This window comes from Aotus nancymaae, unplaced genomic scaffold, assembly GCF_030222135.1.
Source record: "Aotus nancymaae isolate 86718 unplaced genomic scaffold, 86718_ANA_hifiasm-v0.15.2.pri h1tg000011l, whole genome shotgun sequence".
Classification (NCBI taxonomy): domain Eukaryota; kingdom Metazoa; phylum Chordata; class Mammalia; order Primates; family Aotidae; genus Aotus; species Aotus nancymaae.
The window spans coordinates 3,496,458-3,516,043 of record NW_026988422.1 but is presented as its reverse complement, the minus strand read 5'-3'; the positions used below and the strand labels follow the sequence as shown (position 1 = coordinate 3,516,043).

Here is a 19,586-nt window from a genome sequence, read left to right as displayed (position 1 = left end):
AGAAAAAAGTAGCAATCATGCTAAAATAAAGGGAAATGTTTTAGGTGATAAGCCCATTCTTTTAAAAGGCCTGCCCTTATATTAACTGGATCTTTAAGGAAAGACTTGCTGTCCTTTCCAAAAGTAACATTTTTATTCCCTTATAAGAACAAAGATGACATCCTTTAATTGTTCAACTGTCATTTACGGAACCAAATACCAAGGCTAAGCTTCTTAATTCTTTCTGATTTAAGTAAGGTTATGAGTCACCAAGGAAGAGAAGTAAAAAAGGTTATCAGCTCAACATATTTGGGCCATAAGTTCACAACAATAAACCCAAAAATCACCAAAAAAAATCAGTATCAGTATTTTTCTTTTTCTTTTCAGACAGCCTTATGTAATACTTCAGAACTTTAACAGAACAAGGGACAGAAAAATGAAAATCAGTTATGAGGACTCTGTCAAATGTTTGCTTTCCAAAACCTTATGCCACCACAAACATTGTTTTCTCAGCAAACTTCCAGGTCAGTAGAATTCTGCAATTATTCTACAACAATGTACCATCAACCAGCCTCACCCAGGACATGCAAGTAAGGGCAGAGACAAACACATTATTTTATCCTCGTGGGTTCATGGGTGTTTTCTGTTTTGAATAGTAGAATTTACAGTCAGAAATACTTTTAAGTTTCACACTAATTTAGTTCTCTAACCCTTATCTATTTTCCACATGGAATCTGAGTAAATTACTGTGCTTCTCCCTCTTTGCTAGGCCACTATGTAGACTGACAACAAACTCTATAGGGGAATTACAGCTAACAATCATTTACTATATATTTCAAAACAACTATGACAGTGGAACTGGAATGTTCCTAACACAAAGAAATGATAAATTCTTGAGGTAATGGATACTCCAATTACCTCGAATTGATCATTACATATTATATGCTTGTATCAAAATATCACATCTACCTCAAAAATATATGCAAGTATTATACTTTAGGTTCTGGGGGAAAATGAAAAAAAGAAAAAATATATATATGCAAGTAGTATGTATCCATAATTTAAAAATCTAAAAACACAACTCTAATGGGGCATGGTGGCTCACATCTGTAATCCCAGCCCTTTGGGAGGCCAAGGCAGGGGGACTACTTGAGCCCAGGGGTTTAGGCCATCCCAGAAAACATAATGAAACCACATTTCTGAAAAGGAGAAAACATAATGAAACCACATTTCTGAAAAACATACAAAAACTAGCTGGGTGTGGTGGTGCAAACCTGTAGTCCAAGCTATTCAGGAGGCTGAGGTGGGAGAATCGCTTGAACCCAGGATGTCAAGGCTGCAGTGAGCCATAATCATGCTACTACACTCCAGCCTGGATGACAAAGCAAGACCCTGTTGCAAACAAATCCTCTACAATAGGGTAAATGAGTAGTCTTCATACATAGGCAAAAAAGTACACAGAAATAAAATAATCTGCTTAGTCACTGATAAACAGCATGTCTGAAACCTGAATCCAAGAATAAAATGAAAAATTCTGTTTTGATTTTGAAATTTAATTATGTTTTCATTTTGTACTGAGCCATAGAAAATACTAGTCTTCTCAGCAGTAAACACTGTACATTGAGTAGTGCTCCCTCTGCTGGCCTTCTAAAAGTATGGCATGAATCTACTATATATGTACGTAACCTGGTATGACCAAAAGCTGACTACAGGGTGGAAAACTCAAGGGTTTTATTTTAGGAGCGCCTACAAACCACATACTTTATGATAGCAACTTTTCTCCCATCCAGTAATGAGTGGACATAAACTATGAAAATTTTTAGGTTGCCCAGATGTACTTAACAAAAATACCTCCCTTTTAGGCAACAAAAAAATCCTCTCTACCAAGGAATGTTTAAAAACAATATATTTCAATAAAAAGTAAAAAATATGTATACATTATTTCAAACAATGGTACTCCTCTGGTTGAGACAGGGTCTCACTCTGTTGCCGAGGCTGTAGTGCAACTGTGATCATACTCACTGCACACTCAAACTCCTGGGCTCCAGCCTTCCTCCTACCTCAGCCTCCTAAAGTGCTGAGAGCCATGAGCCACCACCCCTGGCCAAAATGGTACTTTGTAAACCAAGAAGCTTTTACAATTTTTTATTTCTTAGTGATGTTATAGAATATTGAAGAAAACACAAATTTTAATTCATATTGGTTTCATATTCCTTTCTGAACATTATTCCATGTATTTATCAAGCTCAAAATATGCTTATATTTGAAACAGAAATTTGAACACATTACTGCAATAATTTTAACAACTATTTAGCTTAAAAAATATAATTTTCTGTGGCATTCCTAGCTTCCTATGCTTATTATTAATAAGTCCATCCAGCAATGTTGCCATATTCATAGTTTTTTAATCAATATGTTCAAATGATTTTAAACACTGATATTGTATCACTTTTAAAAGTTTCAGTTCATTAGATACAAATATAAAATACCAGCCTGACTACTAGCCCTACCAGCCCTGTTCTTGGATTATTCTTTTCTTTGCATAAAATAGATGGGGCCTTGCTATGTTGCCCAGGCTGGTCTCAAGCTCCTGGGCTCAAGCGATCCTCCCATCTCGGCCTCCTGAAGTGCTGGGATTATAAGCATGAGTCACCACACCTGGCCCTTGGATCATTTTTTATCTGTTCTGTGAATAAGGGATTTTGCTTACACAGCTACTGCGTAAACATGCTATGTAGTTTGAAAGTAAAACACAGATATAAGGGTAAAGAACAAAAATTCAAGGGTAAAAGGTCTTTAATTTGGACTTGGATAAGCACTAAGCTTCACTTTTAAAACACTAAGGAAAAATACAAATGTATTTTTTTTTTTAATTCAGTATCTCTTCTGAATTGGGTCAAGTTGTAAGAGAAATAAGAAACACATACCCAATACCACAAAGTCTCCTAAATGGGACAAGGACAGTGGAAAAGAACTCTTCAAATTATCCCCAAGAAAAAGCAGCACATACCTCTGGAAGAATGCACTCTCTGCAGCAGTTAGGAGACCCTTCAGGTATCCACCTTTGAAATGGGTAATTCTGCTACTGCAAGGGAGCTTCTTTGGTTTGAAGCAGAACCAGGGCTCCCCAGTGTAGAGGTCTGTAAAGTTACACAGGGGCAGATTCCCAGGAAGACACACGTTGCACTCAGTAGTTTCAGAAATTCTTCCTGAACGGAAGAGACTCTTGAAATAGACCCTGTCTGGTTTATCTTCCTGTAAGTGCTGAAGAACTCTGATCCCTTCACTGGGGTGGACCAGAGATACGGACACTTTAACTTTGCCTGGCCATAGCAAAGTAAAGAAAACTTTGTAAAACCCATTCTGGTAGTCCACCACCCTGCCCACAGCCCCGGCCTGCAGCTTGGGGGAGTGAATTCTGGCCTGCAGGTAGTCTCCACCATACTTCTTGGGCTTTCTTTGAAAATCCTGTACATGAACCAGTACCTCCAGCTGGCTTCCGACCTTAAAGAAGGTGGCAGAGTTCAAGATAACAAAGTAGCTGGAAGAAGGGTCAGTGCTCTTCACAAAGGGGACTGGGCCCACATCTGGAACCTGCCCGTGCAAGGCAGCCAGCAAGGAGTCCTCCTCCATGCGCTCCTGGCTGGACAGGGTCTGCTGATCATAGCCACAGTAGGGATTCCGGCTAATTCTTGTCACCTGGGAGGAAACAAACTGCCCACTGCTGTCGATGAATGTGGCTGAAACAGTCTCATGGTCCAAGTACTGAAGAAGAAGACACAAACAACAGAAATTACCACTGTATAAGTCTCTGTATTTTCGGCATAAATTCACAGAGGGCTTCCCATATATCTGTGAGTTTTAGCTCCAGGAGCTCAATCAGATTCTCACAGTATATATCAAAGAAAAATCCCCTGGGGTTTCCGGCAAGGGAAAGGAAATAGGACCCATTTTGAAGTATGCAGAGCACTGTGTTGTTCTTAACAAAGCGGCTGAAGAGAAACTACTTTATCAGAACCTAGCCTACTGGAGCTTTGTATCAGAGCCTAACCAAACTGAGAGAAGGGAAGTACCTAACTCCAGCCCCTTCCAGTCACACAGTCTAACCTAAGAGGGGGAGACGCCAAGAAAAAAGCAAAGTAAAGGGTTGGAGGAAGATACACCACGCTAACACTAATCCAAAGAAAGCAGTCGTAGCTACATTAATAGGGTCGGAGGAAGATACACCACGCTAACGCTAATCCAAAGAAAGCAGCAGTAGCTACATTAATAGGGTCGGAGGAAGATACACCACGCTAACGCTAATCCAAAGAAAGCAGCCGTAGCTACATTAATAGGGTCGGAGGAAGATACACCACGCTAACGCTAATCCAAAGAAAGCAGTCGTAGCTACATTAATAGGGTCGGAGGAAGATACACCACGCTAACGCTAATCCAAAGAAAGCAGTCGTAGCTACATTAATAGGGTCGGAGGAAGATACACCACGCTAACGCTAATCCAAAGAAAGCAGTCGTAGCTACATTAACTTCAGACAGAGCAGATTTCAAAGCAAGGACAGTTATCAGAGATAAAGAGGGTTATCACATAATAATGCAGGAGTCAATCCTCCAAAACAAGTAACAACCCTTAACATGTATGTACCTAACCAATGAGTATCAAAATATGTGAGGCACAGACTAACAGAGAAACAGATGAATCTACATTATAGTCTGAGACTTCAACACTCCTCTACCAGAAATAGACAGATCCAGTAGGCAGAAAATCGGTAAGGACATGGTTGAATTCAACAGCACCATCAACAAACTGGATATAGCTGACATCTGTAAACTACTTCTTATCAAGTCGCGTGGAACAGTAACCAAAACAGTCCACATTCTGGACCATAAAATGCACCTTAACAAATTTTTAAAATAAAAATCATACAGTATCTTCTCTTAAGCCATAATGAAATTAAACTAGAAATCAATAATAGAAAGATAGCTGGAAAAATCCCAAAATGGTATACAAATGGACAACATACAAAATCTCATGAGAAATTTAAAAATATTTTTAATTAGGTGAAGGTGAAAATATAATTTATTAAACACTATAGGATAAAGCAAGAGAAGTGTTTAGAGGGAAATTCATAGTACTACACATATTTTAGGAAAGAAAAATGACCTAAAATCAATAATGTAAGCTTATATCTTAGGAAATTAGAAAAAGAAGAGCAAACAATATCCAAAAATAAGCAGAAGAAAAATTAAAAATATGATAGCAGAAATCAATGCAGTTGAAAACAGGAAATCAATAAAGAAAAATCAATTAATCCCAAAGCTTTTTTTTTAAAAGATCAATAAAATTGAGAAGCCTCTACCAGGCTTAAAAAAAAAGAGAGAGAAAGGATACTAATTACTAACATCAGAAATGAAAGAGAGGCTATCACCACAGATCCCATGGACATTAAAGGGATAAAGGAATATTATGAACAACTCTATGTCCACAAATTTGACAATCCAGATGAAATGGACCAATTCCTTGAAGGGTACAATCCATAAAGAATGCACCTAATGATGCAAAAGTAATATTGTAACTAGTGGAAAACAAATATAAAAGAACGAAGTCGTGCTTTCTTCATCACTTAGAGTAGGAAGTTAAGATATGTTATCTCATGCTGTTGGGGAAATAAAAGGTCTAAATACATTATTTTATGTTATATATAGAAATAAAATTAATTTTCAAATTGTGGAAAAAGAATGAAGTAAGCAGAAACCTTATCTTTCATTATGTTAACAGTAGTAGGTCAGGCGTAGTGGCTCATGCTTGTAATTCTAACACTTTGGAAGGCTGAAGCAGAAGGACTGCTTGAGCCAGGAGTTCAAGACCAGCCTGGGCAATATAGCAAGAACTCATCTCTATAAGAAATTTTTAAAAAGTTAGCCAAGCATGGTGGCACATGCTTGTAGTCCTAGCTACATCAAAGGCTGAGCTGGGAGTACCACTGAACCCAGGAACTCCAGATTATAGTGAGCTATGATCCCACCACTGAACTCCAGCCTGGGCAACAGAGCAAGACCTTGTCTCTAACAAATAAATAAACATGAATTAAAACTAGGCTAGGTACCGTGGTTCATGCCAGCACTTTGGGAGGCAGAGGTGGGCGGATCAGGATTGCTTGAGCTCAAGAGTTTGAGACCAGCCTGGGCAACATGGTGAAACCCCGTCTCTACTAAAAGTACAAAAAATTAGCTGGGCGTGGTGGTGCATGCCTGTAATCTCAGCTACTCAGAAGACTGAGGCACAAGAATTGCTTCAACCCAGGAGGCAGAGGTTGCAGTGCACTGAGATCATGCCACTAAACTCCAGCCTGGGCAACAGAACAAGACTCTGTCTCAAATATTTTTAAAAAGGAAAATAATAGTTATTATTTTATATATATATATATTTCTTTTAATATATATATGAGGACTGCTTGAACCCAAGAGTTCGAGGTTACAGTGAGCAATGACAACAGCCTAGGCAGCAGAGTAAGACCCTGTGCCTAAAAAAAAGAAAAAGAAAAATTCAGTAGTAGCAGAAACAGCCAATATTTACTGTGAGCCCTTATGTTATGGATACTCTTTGAAAGAGTATCCATGAATCTTTAAATTCAATGTTCAAATTATCACATGTGATAAGTCCTGTTATTATGTCCATTTTATAGACAAGGAAATTGAGACGACGAATAGCTTAACAATTTGCTCAAGGCCATGTAGGTTAGAAGCAGCAAAGGATTAGAAGCCAAGCTGTCTGAAGTGAGGCCTGTTTTCTTAACCACCCGTGCTACACTACCTCATATGAACAAGTTGGGAGATACCTCATAAAGTTTACAAATCAAGATACAAGTTAGTAATGTATAATTAGTGCTAAACAATGTATAATTAGTGCCAAACAATTAAAAATAAGCAATTACATTCACTCAGAGTAAAGAATGGGGAGGGGATCCAACTGTGTGCTTAATGCCATTCTCTATTCTTTGAAATGTCTATACATTCCATGAGTTATTTTATTAGTAAACAGGATGGAGGAACAAATGAGCAGGAAAAAAGTTATAGACCTAACCTGAGGCATATAACTAATCTACCTAAAACGTAGAAAACTGTATCTTACATTACGCAATTAAACTGCAGGGAACAAACAACAGCAGAGCAAAACCAAACATCTCTCTCAATAGCTATAGCATTTCCTCGTTTCTAGCAAAACATTAACAAGGCCTCGGGCTCCCCACCTATGACAAACCACTTCAAAATCCTACATAAGGTAAAAATAATCTCAAAATACAATAACGTTTAATGCTCTTCTTAGATTCTGTATTTTTCCCCCTCTCATTTTATACTAACATATATACATTTTCATTTTAAAAGATCTTATTTAGGAGCCTTTATTTTAAAGCGGCACATGGTAGTATTTGTTCATTTAAAAAGCGGCATGGGGAAAACAAAACTGACTGAAAAATTCTCTTATTACCTTACTGATTACCTTTCAGGAAATGTTCCAGCCACCCTCTCCTGTTTAGTTGTTGTAAGTCTGTGACACACCATTAAGGTCCAAATCATGCACCATGTGCTCATAACATACCTCCTCTCTTCCTAATTCCTGGCTCGCTCTCACTCTTGTTCCCTGGGTAGCCACACCAATTCTCCAAGGCCAACTGACTGACACATGCAACCCAATCCAGAAATCACCAAACACTGGGTGGTAATTCCCCTGCATTTTACTTGCAAATGAAAAAAATGTGAAAATGTCAATTTGCTTAATTTTCCTAAAGATAGGGGCAACTTCACGCCTGCCATCTTTTTAGGTTTAGGGCTAAGAGGAAACAGCAAACAGATGGCTCACTCCTCAAGCCATCATAACCTATGGGCTGGAGTGAACATGGTGACTGCCTGTCCCACATCCATTTCACTCCTGGCCCACTGAACCACAGCAACGCTGTTTGCTGACCTATCAGCTCAACGGTGGGCCTAACTGATGGAGGGGTAGTCTCAGGTAAATGGCTGGTTCAGAATGGGCATGTGACCCAATTCCGGACTATGAGAATCAGAAGAGGTTGCTGGAGGCTTATGCTTGCATGCAGCCAAATCCAAGGACCACTAATCCCCCTGGTAACAGCTGTTTGAATTTCACTTGCAAATGAAAAATACACAATTAATATCTTTTTTTTTGTTTTTTTTGAGATGGAGTCTTGCTCTGTTGCCCAGGCTGGAGTGCAGTGACACAATCTTGGCTCACTGCAACCTTCTCCTCTCAGGTTCAAGCGGTTTTCCTGCCTTAGGCTCCCGAGTAGCTGGAATTACAAGTGCGTGTCACCACATTCAGCTAATTTTTTGTATTGTTAGTAGATGGGGTTTCGCCACATTGGCCAGGCTGGTCTCAAACTCCTGACCTCAGGTGGTCTGCCCTCCTCGGCCTTTCAAAGTGCTGGGATTACAGGCATGAGCCACAGCAGCTGGCCTGACACAAGTAGTATCTTGAGATGGTTTCAAGAGAACAACTGTTTCTTCAGGTGGACATGTACAAGAAGACAACCACCCTATTGCTCTGGCAGCCATCCTACAACCAACCATGAAGGAGGATGCCGCAGATAAAAGGTAACACAAAAGAAGGCACAGTTAAGAGGCTTACAGACAAACAAAGGCTGGCTCCCAAAAGAATTATGCCCAACCTATCTACTGACTTCTATTCAAATGAATAATATATATTATCATTAGCTTGAATCAGGTGTCTTTTACTTGAAGCCCAAAGCCCTAATACACAGGTGTTATAATACATGTCTAAAATATCAATGAATAAGGCAAAAGAAAAAAAATGCAGGCCTTGCTCAATGAGAGCTCATCCGAGAAGTAAAAGACTGCAATTCTCCCTCCAATCTTTTGCTAGATATTGATACCAATACCTCTTTCTCACATTATGGGTTTGTTTTTTTTTAAGATGGAGTCTCACTTTGTCGCCCAGGCTAAAGTGCAGTGGTGCAATCTCAGCTCAGTGCAACTTCCACCACCTGGATTCAAGTGATTCTCATGTCTCAGTCCCCAAGTAGCTGAGATTACAGGCACCCACTACTACGCCCGGCTAATTTTTGTACTTTTAATAGAGGTGGGTTTCACCATGTTGGCCAGGCTGGTCTCAAACTACTGACCTCAGGTAATCTGCCCACTTGGGCCTCCCAATGTTCTGGGAATCCAGGCATGAGCCATTGTGCCCGACTAACGTAATATTTTTAATTAAAATTGAGTCTGCTTTTTAGAAAATGATCATATACTCCAATCATAAAAAGAGTATAGAGAGGATCAGCAGCATAGTATAGAAAGGAATTAGGGAGTGAGAGACTGCCAAATTTCAGAGTCTTTTCCCCATTTACTCTAAGCTTCTTTATCCATGATCATCATAGTAATAAATGGCTTAAAATTCATGACAATAGTATCATGCTGGACGAGATGACCTCTTTAGACAGGTGAAAACGCTTATAGCTCACTCCACTAAAAGAAGCATCTGATTTTCAATATCAGAACTGTTTATTCAATATTGATACCTCCTCTATATTCAGTAGAGAAGAGTTAGTTTGTTCAGATAATTAGAGCATTTAACTGGCATTAAGTACAGAAGTTTCCAAGAACTAAAGTAGAACAAAAGGGGAATTTTCTAACATTCCTTCCTGACTGTTTTTTGTTTGTTGGGTATTTTTTGAGATGGAGTCTTGCTCTGGCACCAGACTGGAATGCAATGGTGCAATCTTGACTCACTACAAGCTCTGCCTCACAGATTCAAGCGATTCTTCTGCCTCAGCCTCCCGAATAGCTGGAACTACAGGAGCATGCCACCATGCCTGGCTAATTTTATATATATATATATTTTAGTGGAGACGGGATTTCACCATGTTGGTCAGGATAGTCTCATCTCCTGACCTCATGATCCATCCGCCTCAGTCTCCCAAAGTGCTGGGATTACAGGCGTGAGCTACCACACCCGGCCCCTGACTGTTATAACATTACTGCTGCGGGACTGTAGCCTACCCTCTGTCTCTCTCTTTACCTTCCTCCTCCTCTCTCAAGATCTACACAACTATCTTTTGTTCTCTATTATAATACCTAGTCTGTTGAATATGACAAAATTAGCATACACACTCACAAAACCAATGCAGCTGAGTGCCATGCACACTTAAGGTCTTGAAATTTATTGTCCCACTGCCGTCCTACTCCATCTAGAAATCCATTATTTCAAACCCCTATACACAAACCTCCTGGGCTCCACCCTCCTTCTACCTTCCATCTCCTTCACAGCCAGAAAATCCCCGAATGTCCTACTCTCTGGCAGCAAATGTATCTGCATTGCCAACCATCATAACAGCTTTCTTTCCCTCTTAGGTCAGAAGAAGGAACACGGCTCCTCCTATATACTTAATAAAATAACAAGAATACTCACAATACACTCATGTTCCTTGTCCTATAGAAGGTTGCATGCTCCGTCTGTGCTGTAGATCTCATCCTCTCCTCCTCCTCCGCATCTCTATATTCTCTTTCTCCTCAAATTCAAGTCCCTCAAACTTCCACTTTCAGCCAAGATAGAGAAACAGTTATGCGATTTAGCCTCCCACATGATGAAACAACTCAAGGGAAAAAAAAATCCAAAATACATAAAACAATGGTTTTCCAGACACTAGGCATCAGGCAATAAAACACAGTGATGCCCGAGAGACAGTAAACAAATGAGGTGAGCCCTATGATTCTCCTTTACTTAGATCTTGAGAGAGCTTCCAGGCTGCAGCACAGGGAGAGGAGCCCTGGTGGAGCATGGCAAACTACCCAAGGCAAGGAGATGAGGCTGAGAGTCTTAAAGACCATGATGATTATAATTCACAGGAAAGCAGAACAACTGTGCAGAAAATAACTCAGGACATTACAGAGAGTCCCACTCAAGTATTCAACAGAGTGATGATTAGCATATGTGTACAAGGAAACTATTGGAGGCTGAGTAAAGAACTATCTGAGAGAAAAAAAAAGTGAACAATAACCTAGGTTTATACAGGAATAGTACTTCTTACCAGCCACACTGGAAAAGCCCAGGGGAAAAAAAAAAACAAAAAAAAAACGTGGTCAATTAATATGAAAAAAAGGGGGGCACAAAAAAGGAAGAAAGGAATAAAGAAGATGTGGGATAAATATAAAACAAACAGCAAAATGGTACATGTAACCATAATGCTTTCAAAAAATATATTAAATGTAAACAGGCTAAGCACCTCAACTAAAAGGCAAAGACTGTCAGATTGGATAAAAAACAAGATCCAATTACACACTAGCTAGACGAAACCTGCTTTAAATATAAAAACACCACGGACAGCATCATATGAATGGCCAAAAGCTGGAAGCATTTCCCTTGAAAACCAGCACAAGAAAAGGATGTCACCTCTCACCACTTATATTCAACATAGTATTGGAAGTTCTGGCCAGAGCAATCAGGCAAGAGAAAGAAATAAAGGACATCCAAATAGGAAGAGAGGAAGTCAAACTATCTCTGTTTGCAGATGACATGATTCTATATCTAGAAAACCCCAGTCTCGGCCCAAAAGCTCCTCCAGTTAATAAACAACTTCAGCAAAGTTTTAGACTACAAAAACAACGTACAAAAATCACTAGCATTCCTATACATCAACAATAGCCAAACCAAGAGCCAAATCAGAAAGGCAATCCCATTCACAGTTGCCACAAAAAGAATAAAATAGTCATGAATACAGCTAACAAGGGAGGTAAAAGAGCTCTAAAATGAGAATTACAAAACACTACTCAACAAAATCAGAGAAGACACAAACAAATGGAAAAACATTCCATGCTCATGGATAAAAAGAATCAGTATCATTAAAATGGCTACACTGCCCAAAGCAATTTACAGATTCAATGCTATTCCTATCAAACTTCCAACAACATTCTTTACAAAACCAGAAAAAGCTATTTTTAAATTTATACGGAACCAAAAAGAGCCTGAATAGCCAAGGCAATCCTAAGCAAAAAAGAATAAAGCTGAAGAAGAACAAAGCTGAAGTCATCACGTTACCCGACTTCAAATTAAACTACAAGGCTACAGTAACCGAAACAGCATGGTACTGGTACAAAAACAGGCACAGAGACCAACAAAACAGAATAGAGAATCCAGAAATAAGGCCACACATCTACAACCATCTTCTGATCTTCAACAAAGCTGACAAAAACAGGCAATGAGGAAAATTATACTGGTACTGGAATAATTGGCTAGCCATATGCAAAACATTGAAACTGACTCCTTAGTTACACTATATACAAAAATCAACTCAAGATGGATTAAAAATTTAAATGTAAAATCCAAAACTGTAAAAACACTAGAAAACAACCTAGGCAATACCATCCTGGACAAATGGGCAAAGATTTCATGACAGAGACACCAAAAGCAATTGCAACAAAAGCAGAAATTGACAAGTAGGATCTAATTAAACTTAAGAGCCTGTGCACAGCAAAAGGAAATATCAACAAAGTAAACAGACAACCTGCATAATGGGAGAAAATATTTGCAAACTATGCATCTGACAAAGGTCTAATATCCAGCATCTACGAGGAACTTAAACAAATTTACAAGAGAAAAACAGCCCCATTAAAAAGTGGGCAAAGGACATGAACAGAAACTTCTCAAAAGACATACATACAGCCAAAGAGCATATTTAAAAAAGGTCGACATCACTGATCATTAGAAAAATACAAATCAAAACCACAGTGAGATCTCACACCAGTCAGAATAGCAACTATTAAAAAGTCAAAAAATAACAGATGCTGGCAGGGTTGAAGAGGAAAGGGAACACATACACACAGTTGGTGGGAGTGTAAATTAGTTTAACCTTTGTGGAAAGCAGTATGGCATTTCCTGAAAGACCTAAAAACAGAACTACCATTCCACCCAGCAATCTTATTATTCAGTATATACCCAGTGGAATATAAATCATTCCACCATAAAGATGTATGTATGTGAATGTTCACTGCAGCACTATTCACAATGGCAAAGACATGGAATCAACCTAAATGCCTAACAATAACAGATTGGACAATGAAAATCTTATATTCATATGAAATATAAGAAAATCTTATATTACATATATAGCATGGAATACTATACAGCCGCCGGGCGCGGTGGCTCACGCCTGTAATCCCAACACTTTGGGAGGCCAAGGCAGGTAGATCAAGAGGTCAAGAGATCGAGACCATCCTGGTCAACATGGTGAAACCCCGTCTCTGCTAATAAAATACAAAAAAATTAGCTGGGCATGGTGGCGCATGCCTGTAATCCCAGCTACTTAGGAGGCTGAGGCAGGAGAATTGCCTGAAACCAGGAGGCGGAGGTTGCGGTCAGCAGAGATCGCGCCATTGCACTCCAGCCTGGGTAACAAGAGCGAAACTCTGTCTCAAAAAAAAAAGGAATACTATACAGCCATAAGAAAGAACAAGATCATGTTTTTTTATGGGAACATGGATGGAGTTGGAGGCTATTATCCTTAACAAACTAACACAGAAACAGAAAATCAAATACTGCATGTTCTCACTTATAACTGGGAACTACATGATAAGAACTTATGAATACAAAGAAAGAAAAAACAGGGGTTTACTTGAGGGGGAAGAGTGGGGGGAGGGAGAGGAGCAGAGAGGGTACCGGACTGTACCCTCAAACCTAAAATAAATTTTTTAAAAAATACAATAAATAAATAAATATAAAAACATAAATAGGTTTAAAAAATAGTAAACTGGCTGGATATGGTGACTCAACCTTTAATCCTAGCACTTTGGAAGGCTAAGGCAGCCGGATCACTTGAGCCCAAGAGTTCAAGACCAGTCTGGGCAACATGGTGAAACCCGTATCTAAAAAGAAAATACAAAAAATTAGCCAGGCATGGTGGCCCATGCCTGTAGTCCCAGCTACTCAGGAGGCTGAGTGGGAAGGGCTGAGTGGGGAGGACTGCTTGAGCGTGGGAGATAAAGGTTGTGATGAGTCATGATCGTGCCACTGCATTCCAGCCTGGGCAACAGAGCATGACCCTGTCTCAAAAACAATAAAAAATAATACCAAAATGATGGAAAAAGATATACTTGCTAACAGCAAACAAAGGAAAGCTAGAGTGGTTATATAATATCATATACAGTACATTTCAGAGGAAAGAATTTTACCAAGGATGAAGAAGGCCAATTTGTGATGATAAAGCAACTGCATTCATCAAGAGGACACAACAATTCTAAACATTAAGTACCTAAGAACAGAACTTCGGCCGGGTGCAGTGGCTCAAGCCTGTAATCCCAGCACTTTGGGAGGCCGAGGCGGGTGGATCACGAGGTCAAGAGATAGAGACCATCCTGGTCAACATGGTGAAACCCCGTCTCTACTAATACAAAAAATTAGCTGGGCATGGTGGCGCGTGCCTGTAATCCCAGCTACTCAGGAGGCTGAGGCAGGAGAATTGCCTGAACCCAGGAGGCGGAGGTTGCGGTGAGCCGAGATCGCGCCATTGCACTCCAGCCTGGGTAATAAGAGAGAAACTCCGTCTCAAAAAAAAAAAAAAAAAGAACAAAAAAGAATAGAACTTCACAACACATGAAGTGAAAACTGACAGAAATGCAAGGTGAACTAGACAAATTCACAATTATAGTCAGAGATTTCAATATTCCTTTCAATAACTGACAGAGCAGAAAACAGGAAGGATATACAGATGATGACCAACACCATGAACCATGTGGATCTAACTGACATTTATAGAATACTCCATGCAGTAACAGCAGAATGCATTCCTTTCCAGTACACATAGACTATATACCAAAATAGAACATATTCTGTGCCATAAACAAATCTGGATAATGTTTTAAAAGAATTCAAGTCATACAAAGTATGTTCTCAGACAACTAAATCAGGAATCAATAACAGAAAGGTATTTGCAAAATATCCAAATATTTGAAAGTTAAATAACACTTCTAAATAATATATGGGGCTGGATGCAGTGGCTCACACCTGTAATTGCAGCACTTTGGGAGGCTTAGACAGGAGGATCGTTTGAGTCTAGAAGTTTGAGACAAGCCTGGACAACAGAGTGAGACCCCATCTCTGCAAAAACATAAAAAATTAGCTGGGTATGGTGGCAGACACCTGTAGTCCCAGTTACTTGGGAGGGTGAGGTGAGAAGATTACTTGAGTCCAAAGGTTGTAGCTGCAGTGAGCCATGAGCATGCCACTGCACTCCAGCCTGGGTGACAGAATGAAACTTGTCTCAAAAAAAAAAAAACTTAAATAACACATGGGTTAAAGAAAAGAAAAAGGAAAATTAGAATGTAGTTCAGCTGAATGAAAATGAAAATGAAAACAAACCATATCTAAATGTGTGGTATACACTAGAGCAGTATATAGAAATAAATTTTTTTATTTTTTTTTTAGAGACAGGGTCTCACTCTGTTGCCCAAGCTGAAGTGCAGTGACATGATCATAGCTAACCATTATCTTAAACTCCTGGGCTCAAGGGATTATCCTGACTCAGCTTCCCAAGTAGCTAGGATTGCAGGCACACACCATTATACCCAGCTAATTTTTAAAAATTTTTTGTAGAGATGGGGTCTCACTATGTTGCCCAGGGTGGTCTCAAACTTCTGGCCTCAAGTGATCCTCCCATCTCACTCTCCCAAAGTGCTGGGATTACAGGCATAAGCCACCACACCCAGTCTTGTAAAAGAGAATTTATAGCATTAAACATTTAATTAGAAAAGAAAGATCTCAAAACAACGACTTTGTCTACCACTTTAAGAAACTAGAAAGAGACAATTAAATCCAAAGGAAACAGAAGAAGGGAAACAATAAAGATCAAAATGGAAACTCACCCAACAGGAAACAGAAAAAATACAGAAAAATAATGAAACCAAAAGCTGGTTCTTCAAAAAGATCAATAAAACACAAAACTCTGCTCAGACTGATCAGGAGTAATAAGATAAAACACAATTCTACAGATATTAAAAGGATAAAAGGGGTTTTGGAGATCTATTTCAAGACAATGCAAATAAGACAATGCTACTGAGGCTGGGCATGGTGGCTCACGCCTATATTCTCAGCACTTTGGAAGGCCAAGGCGAGTGGATCACCTGAGGTCAGGAGTTCAAGACCAGCCTGGTCAATGTGGCAAAGCCCTGTTTCTACTAAAAATACAAAAATTATCTTGGCATAGTGGCAGACACCTGTAATCCCAGTTACTTGGGAAGCTGAGGCAGAAGAATCACTTGCACCTGGGAGGCAGAGGTTGCAGTATGCTAAGATTGTGCCATTGTACTCCGGCCTAGGTAACAGAGCCAGACTCCATCTCAAAAAAAAAAAAAAAAAAAAAAAAAAAAAAAAACTTATAAGCTGTACACCTAAAAATAACTAAGAGCAAATTTTACGTGTTTTATCACAATTGTTTTAAAGGATAACAAAGCAGACCAAAGACCTAAATGTAAGAGCTAAAACTATAAAACTCTTAGAAGAAAACACAGAGGAAAAGTCTCACAGCATTGAATTTGCCAATGATTTCTTGAATATAACACCAAATACACAGGCAGCAAAAGTCAAAATAGATAAACCGGACTACATCAAAAGTAAAAATTTTTGTGTATCAGAGGACAAAATCAACGGAGTGAAAAGGCAACCTATGGAATGGGAAAAAACACCTGAAAATCATATGTCTGATAAGGAGTGAATATCCAGAATATATAAAGAACTCCTACAACTCAACGACAAAAAACAAAGAGCTCCATTAAACAACAGGTATAGGAATTGAATAGATACTTCTCCAAAAGCACATAGAAAGATGCTCAACATCTTTCATTAATCATTATGGCAATACAAATTAAAACTACGGTGATACACTACCTTACACCCACAAAGAAGGCTACTATCAAAAAAATAACAAGCACTGGCAAGGATGCAAAGAAAATGGAACCCTTGTGTACTGTTGATGAGGATAAAAAATGATGCAGCTATTATGGAAAACAATATGGTGGTTCCTCAAAAAATTAAAATTACCATATGATCCAGCAATTCCATTTGTGGGTATATATTCCAAAGAATTAAAAGCAGAGTCTTGAAGAAATACTTGTTATTTGCAATAGCCAAAAGGTAGAAGCAACCCAAACATCTAACAACAGATGAACGGATAAACAAAATGTGGTATGTATGTACATGTTGTAGCATGTATCAGAATTTCCTTCCTTTTTAAGGTTGAATAATATTCCTCCATCTCTGTGTAGACAGACAGAGAAGTATTACTCAGCCTTAAAAATAAAAGAAATTCTGATACATTCTACATAAGTAAACCTTAGGGACATTATGCTAACAGAAATTAGCCAATCACAAAAAGACAAATACCTGGCCAGGCTTGGTGGCTCACACCTCTGATCCCAGCACTTTGGAAGGCCAAGATGGGCGGATTGCTTGAGGCCAGGAATTCAAGACCAGCCTGGTCAACATGGCATAACCCCATCTCTACTAGAAGTACAAAAATTAGCTGGGCATGGTGGCACATGCCTATAATCCCAGCTGGAAGGCTGAGGCATGAGAATCACTTGAACTCAGGAGGCAGAGGTTGCAGTGAGCCAAGATCATGCCACTGTACCCCAGCCTGGGCAACAGAGCGAGACTATGTCTCAAAAAAAGACAAATACCATATGATTCCACTTATATGAGGTACTTAGAGTTGTTGAGTTCATAGAGACAGAAAGAAGAGTGTATGCCAAGCAGCAGGGGGTAGGGAGGAATGGGTAATCATTGTTTTTTTGTTGTCATTGGGTTTTTGTTTTGTTATTGTTTTTGTTTTTGTTTTGTTTTTGTTTTGAGACAGTCTCTCTCTGTCACCCAAGCTGGAGTGCAGTGGTTCAATCTCGGCTCACAGCAACCTCTGCCTCCCAGGTTCAAGCAATTCTCATGCTTCAGCTTCCCGAACAGCTGGGATTACAGGCTTGCACCACCATGCTCAGCTAATTTTTGTACTTTCAGTAGAGACAGGCTTTCACCACGTTGACCAGGCTGGTCTTGAACTCCTGACCTAAAGTGATCCTCCTGCCTCAGCCTCCCAAAGTGCTGGCATTACAGGCATGAGCCACTGCACCTGGCCTAGGTAATCACTGTTTAATGGGTAAAGAGTTGCAGTTTGGGAAGATGAAAAAGTTCTAGACATAGATGGTGGTGGCAGTTGCACAACAACATGAATGTACTTAATGCTACTCAATTGTGCACTTAAAAGTGGTTAAAATGACAAAGTCTATGTTATGTATATTTACCACAAAAAATTTTTTTAAAAAAGAGGCGTTTCTAAAATACCTAGACACATCATCAACAGCTACCAGGCAAAAGGAACTACTGGTGTAGAATTGGTAGTACCTTATATAGTAAAACATGCAAGAACAGTTTAAGCAAAGAAAAAGAAGAAGAAATACCTACCTTTTATGCCTTAAGCTATTTCCAATAGGAAATCTGTAACAGAATTACTTCACATTCTCCAAAGTACCTAACAAGTTTTACTCATTGCACACATAAAAAGATCTGTAGAACCTTAGTGTGCCCATTTCATAGTGAGATTAGGTGTTCTCCTAAAAACCACAAAGTTGGTTCCAGCAGGAGAAATTTTTTTAAAAGCCTATGGCTTAGCTTTTAGAGAATCTTATGCTACCCCTAATAAGAAAAGAAATGCCATAATTAAGTTGGATATGTAATCTGAGAAGTACCACAACCAACAAAACAAAAGGAAAGCATCCTTTCATCGAGAACTCCTCCATAAGTTTTGGTTATATGAGTTCATGTTGGGGCTGGGGGCAAGGAAGAAGGAACACTGCTAAGACCCTTCTCAGTGCCAGGCCCTTGTGAGGGCTTCAGTAAGACATGGTCCCCACCCCTGAGTGCCATCTAGTAATCTTCAAAACAGATCCATCTACTCCCTCCCTTGAAATACTCCTTCAGCTTTTTCCCATGTGTCGACTAAAAGGTCCCCTCCTTGAAGAGGATTTTCCTTCATCACTCTAAAGCTATCCTAGAAGAGCTCCCTTTCCTTATTGTACTTTTCACAATCTCCAATTATCATTACTATTTTTTTTTTTAAGACAGAGTCTCACTCCATCACCCAGGCTGGAGTGCAATGGCGCAATCTAGGCTCAACGCAACCTCTGCCTCCTGGGTTTAAGCAATTCTCTTGCTTAAGCCTCCTGAGTAGCTGGGACAAGCATGCGCCTACCACGCCCAGCTAATTTTTGTATTTTTAGTAGAGACGGGTTTTCACCATGTTGGCCAGGATGGTCTTGATCTCTTGACCTCATGATCCACCCACCTCAGCCTCCCAAAGTGCTGGGATTACAGACGTGAGCCACCGCACCTAGCCATCATTATGATTATTATGTGATTATTACTTATTATTTTCTTCTATGCACACTTACAATATGAGTCCTAGAATTGAAGGCCCGTAAGTGAAGAAATGTCTTCACTGTACCCTCAGTGACTAGCCCAGTATATAACCATTGTAGGCACTTAAATATTTATTGAATAAATGAAAACAAGAACTGTAACTAGGATAAGCTTCCAATAA

The 19,586-nt window shown here is 39.4% G+C and overlaps 1 protein-coding gene across 4 annotated transcripts in view; it reads right to left on the bottom strand.

The window, feature by feature from the left end:
• NXPE3 (neurexophilin and PC-esterase domain family member 3) overlaps positions 1 to 19,586 on the bottom strand; it is a 42,196-nt gene that overhangs the window by 16,416 nt on the left and 6,194 nt on the right. For all 4 annotated transcript variants that reach the window (XM_012476716.2, XM_064374572.1, XM_012476711.3 and 1 more), the window contains exon 4: positions 2,990 to 3,744. In XM_012476716.2, coding sequence (XP_012332139.2) covers positions 2,990 to 3,744 — 755 coding nt within the window. The remainder of the gene's footprint in view (positions 1 to 2,989; positions 3,745 to 19,586) is intronic.